The 4,361-nt window shown below is 47.6% G+C and overlaps 1 protein-coding gene across 1 annotated transcript in view; it reads left to right on the top strand.

Annotated features, from left to right (window-relative positions):
• EEPD1 (endonuclease/exonuclease/phosphatase family domain containing 1) overlaps window positions 1-3,657 on the top strand; it is a 61,208-nt gene extending 57,551 nt beyond the window's left edge. The window contains exons 6-7 of the mRNA XM_057367731.1: window positions 2,863-3,057; window positions 3,162-3,657. Coding sequence (XP_057223714.1) covers window positions 2,863-3,057; window positions 3,162-3,361 — 395 coding nt within the window. The 3' untranslated portion in view covers window positions 3,362-3,657. The remainder of the gene's footprint in view (window positions 1-2,862; window positions 3,058-3,161) is intronic.
• Window positions 3,658-4,361: the final 704 nt, after the last annotated feature.

Consider the following 4,361-nt stretch of genomic DNA (forward strand, 5'->3'; position numbering starts at 1 on the left):
AGAATAGAATAGAATAGAATAGAATAGAATAGAATAGAATAGAATAGAATAGAATAGAATAGAATAGAATAGAATAGAATAGAATAGAATAGAATAGGAGCATAATAAAGACACTGCTGTTAAGATCCCTGTCTTCCTGTAGTTTTTAAGCACCAACCCCCAAGGATGTGCTCCAGAGGTTTCTGTAATGGCTTTTTCCCACTTACCGGGCAGAACTGAAAACATGGAATGAAATGAGTGCTGCCTGGGCTATTAAGCAGGTGTTATCACTGAAGGACCAAAGCTACATTTCAGGCTTCCTGGTCCTGCTGAGCAAGAGATCTTGGAAGAGATCTTTGTCATGAGATRCATGCAAAACCACCAGCTCACAGCAAGCATGGTCATCCCATTAGAAAAGGGCTGATTTTTCTTTTGGGTTCTGATGGAGCTTAAAAGAGCTCAGGTTCAGATTCTGGTGTYTTTTTTTCTTTCAAAGGTGGGAAGACTGCTGTCATGAACACTTTATAGAATAATACTTAAACTTCATGTTATTTCATCTTTCTTGCACTGCAAAACAGGAGTGGAATAGATTTTTGTTGAGCTTGTGCTCCCTCTCCTGGAAAGCRACTTCTACAGCAACAGCAAAAACCGAGGAGGTTTATCCAGAGCACTGAGTATGGTAGAGAAAGCCATCAGTCCACCCCATCTCCTCCCACACTTCAGTCCCTGGAAGGAAAAAGCTTATAGGCTCTTCATAGTTCTCTAAAGTCAGCTTTGTGATACTTTTTTTGTGCATTTTTGCCTCCTTTTAGCATCCTTCTCTTTCTCCAGTGCCAGGCAGGAGYGTGGCAGCATCTCTGGTCAGCTGTCAGCATTCTGCAGTTGTCTTCTCAAACATTTCTGGCAGTGGTTAGAGATGGGCACCGAGGCATGTGCTTTGTGCTCTTACCCCAGCTGGAATGTCTGCATCTTCATGTGTGGGGCTAGGAGAGCACACATTGTGGATATGAAATTAGGGTCCAGAGTTTACATTCTCACTCATGAGGGTTGGAAGTAAAATGTAACTGAAGTCATTTTCTGATCCAAGTTGAGCAGTATCCCTTCAGTCAGCCAGGCAAAAGAAAGTTGCTCTAGTAGGGAGTATCCATGTGGTTTCTCAACTCATCTTCTGCCATCAGGCTTGCAGATTGSTCCTCAGTCCTGTTCCTTGGGATTTCTTAAATGCAGAGGTTAGAAGGAGCACTACATTGCTGTGGTACATATCAGCATAAGGCTGCACCTTCCTGGGTTCCTCACAAAAGACTTCTTGACTCTTGCAGAAAATCTTGAAAATTTTGAAATGTCAGGATAAGTAAAAGCCAATCGGTGTTTCTTGCAGGAAAAAAAGAAGAAAAAAAAGGGAAAAAAACTCACAAAGGCACAGATTTCTAAAAACCTCTGAGACTAGAACTGCTTGTCTTTGAGTTTGTCATTATCCGGAAAAGCAAGGAAAAGACACCAGTATTTGGGCTTCAGTAAGGCTTTTCATGCAGTCTCTCACAGTATCCTTCTGGACCAAATGCCCAGCACACAGCTGCATAACCATGTGATGGGTGAGCAACCAGCTCACAGATCAGGCACAAAAAATGACAGGGTGACATCAGGCTGGCATCTGGTCGCTGGTGAGGTTCCACAGGGCTCCATCCTTGGCCCACTTCCCATCAAAATTTTCAGTAATGACTTGGACATGGAACTTGAAGGAATATTAAGTAAGTTCGAAGATAATACTAAATTGTGAGGGTAGACAGGTCCTTCAGAGAGACCCTGACAAAGTAGAGAGCTGGGCAATCACCARCCATATCRAGTTTAACAAGGACAYGTGCCAGCTTCTGACCTGGARTGGGGCAACCCTGGTTGTGTGTACAGGATGGGGAATGAGGGGCTGGAGAGCAGTGTCATGGAAAGGGACCTGGGGRTCCTGGTCRATGGCAAGGTGRACATGAGCCAGCAGTGCCCTGGCAGCCAGGAGGGCCARCCRTGTCCTGGGGGGCATCAGGCACAGCCAGGCAAGGGAGGGGATTGTCCCACTCTGCTCTGCACTGGGGTGGCCTCACCTCTGTGAGTGCTGGGGCCAGCTTTGGGTGCCACAATATAAACAAAACATTGAACTCTTAGAAAGTGTCCAAASGAGSGCSATGAGGATGGTGAAGAGCCTTGARRTRAAGCCRTGTGAGGAGKGGCWGAGGTCACTYGGTCTGTTCAGCCTGGAGGAGACTGAGGGGAGACSTCACTGCAGTTGTAACTTCCTCACGAGGGGAAGAAAAGGAAGCTCATGTTGCTGCATGAKCCTGGTTCACTCACCAATCTCTWCACTCTTGTGAGCAGTGACAGGACCTGAGGGAATGGCCTGAAGCTGAGTTCAGAGGAGGCTGAATATYAGGAAAAGATTCCTCACCCAGAGGGTGGTCAGGCACTGGAATAGGCTCCCCAGGGAARTGRTCACAGCACCAAGCCTTGTCTGATTTCAAGAAGCATTTGGACAATGCTCTCAGGCACAGGGTGTGATTCTTGGGGTGTTCTCTGCAGGTCCAGGAGTTGGACTCRATGATCCTTGTGGGTCCCTTCCAGCTCAGCATTTTCTACAATTCTATGACTCTATAATAAATGAGACGATATTTAAAAACAAGCATTGAATGTAAACTGGCTGGTTTTACAGTCATGAGGAGAATGGCCATGAGTAAACAGTCCGCGAAAAAGGCTTTAAACAGCATTTCCTTCAGGAGTTCAGAGTACAATCACTTTTGTTATTCWGTATTTGTATTTTTCCTTCTTCCATTTATCCTCTTGTACCAGAATGATGCATGTCCATTCCTCACATTCTTTTCTATTTTTCCTGTTTTCTAGGAGAAAAAGATGTAATAATCCTTGGCGATTTTAACCAGGCCCCAGACAGCAGTGACCATGACATTCTGAGGAAGGAGAAGTTCCACCACCTGGTCCCTTCCAGCACCTTCACCAACATCAGCACAAAGAACCCACAAGGGTCCAAGTCGCTGGATAACATCTGGATCAGCCGGAGCYTGAAGAAGGTTTTCACAGGTAAGGAAGCAGGAGTGAGGTTGTGTAATCCTTAGTCAGGGTAGCACCGTGTGTCTCGTTGGGCACCATCACTCAACTTTTCCTCTGTGATCTCTTTGCTGCAGGTCACTGGGCTGTCGTGCGAGAAGGGCTCACAAACCCATGGATCCCCGATAACTGGTCCTGGGGYGGGGTGGCTTCAGAGCACTGCCCCGTGCTGGCAGAATTTTACCTGGAGAAGGACTGGAACAGGAAGGAGGTGACGCGGAACGGGAACGGGGTGACGGTGGAACGTAACGACTCCCACACAAAGCAYGAACGATGACGTGAACTTGCGGGTGCCTCTTGTGCCACCCAGGGAAGGCTCTGGTCACTCATGACCCCACAGCAGAGCAGGACTGCCCTCTCCTCTCCCGCCTTCCTGCTCTCCTCCCTGCACCTGGAAAGCATCAGCACTTGATTTTGGTGGTCCTGGCTTTGTGCCCTTTCTGGRCAGTTCTGGACAGAGTCTCATGGCAGCAGAACAGTCTGCAACTTTTTCCAGGGACACAGTGGACATTTCTATACCTGGAGATTTGGATGAGAATTGTACAGAAAATAAAGTGTACTTTTAATACTGTACAGGATCTTTGCTAAAATGCAGCGGAGCAGGGTTTTACTGGGGGGGTTGATAGCATTTTTCCTTTGCCTCTTTGTAAATTGAGGTACTAAGAGAGGCCCCAAAAAGAGAGACACAGTGGAAATTCTTGGCATGTTGCAAATGCCATTCAACGCTTGCAAAAGCTGCTGGAGCTAATCCCTATGTGACCTGCAGTGAGATCTGAGTGGTCCCTCTGTTCCAGCCTGAAGAGACACCCTTCCTCCTTAGCCTCACATAGGCACCCTTCATCCTTTCCTTCCTTATGCTCCTGGCAGAGCCATTTTGCCCCAGAATAGGTTCCTGGAGCTTGGCTTTGTCTTTTTGATTGGTGCAATGTCCAGTGTTGGGTTTTCTTCCCACACAATAGTTTTCAGGAGCTGGCAAACCACCAACTTGTACAACTCTTCTGCATAGCCAGGCTCACTTCTCCAGTGTCCTTTGCCTTGCTCCCTGTTGGGGATCTCCCAGGAGCGGCCCTTGTCCTCTGGCCTTGCAGCTGTCATCAGTGAGGTGTAGCCATGGGGCTCTGTCTAGGTCTGAGCAGGGCTCTGTGTCGGGGAGAGACAGGCAGAGCCTCCCACTCCCATCACTGGGAGGTCTATAGGTGAGCCCATATTGATGTGATCACTGCAGGGGCTGACCCACATCATGCAYTGACCTCTGCCCATTGACTTTTTAGGGGGGT

The sequence above is a fragment of the Malurus melanocephalus genome, unplaced genomic scaffold, assembly GCF_030028575.1.
Source record: "Malurus melanocephalus ecotype Western Australia unplaced genomic scaffold, MMel_1.1 scaffold_83, whole genome shotgun sequence".
Classification (NCBI taxonomy): Eukaryota; Metazoa; Chordata; class Aves; order Passeriformes; family Maluridae; genus Malurus; species Malurus melanocephalus.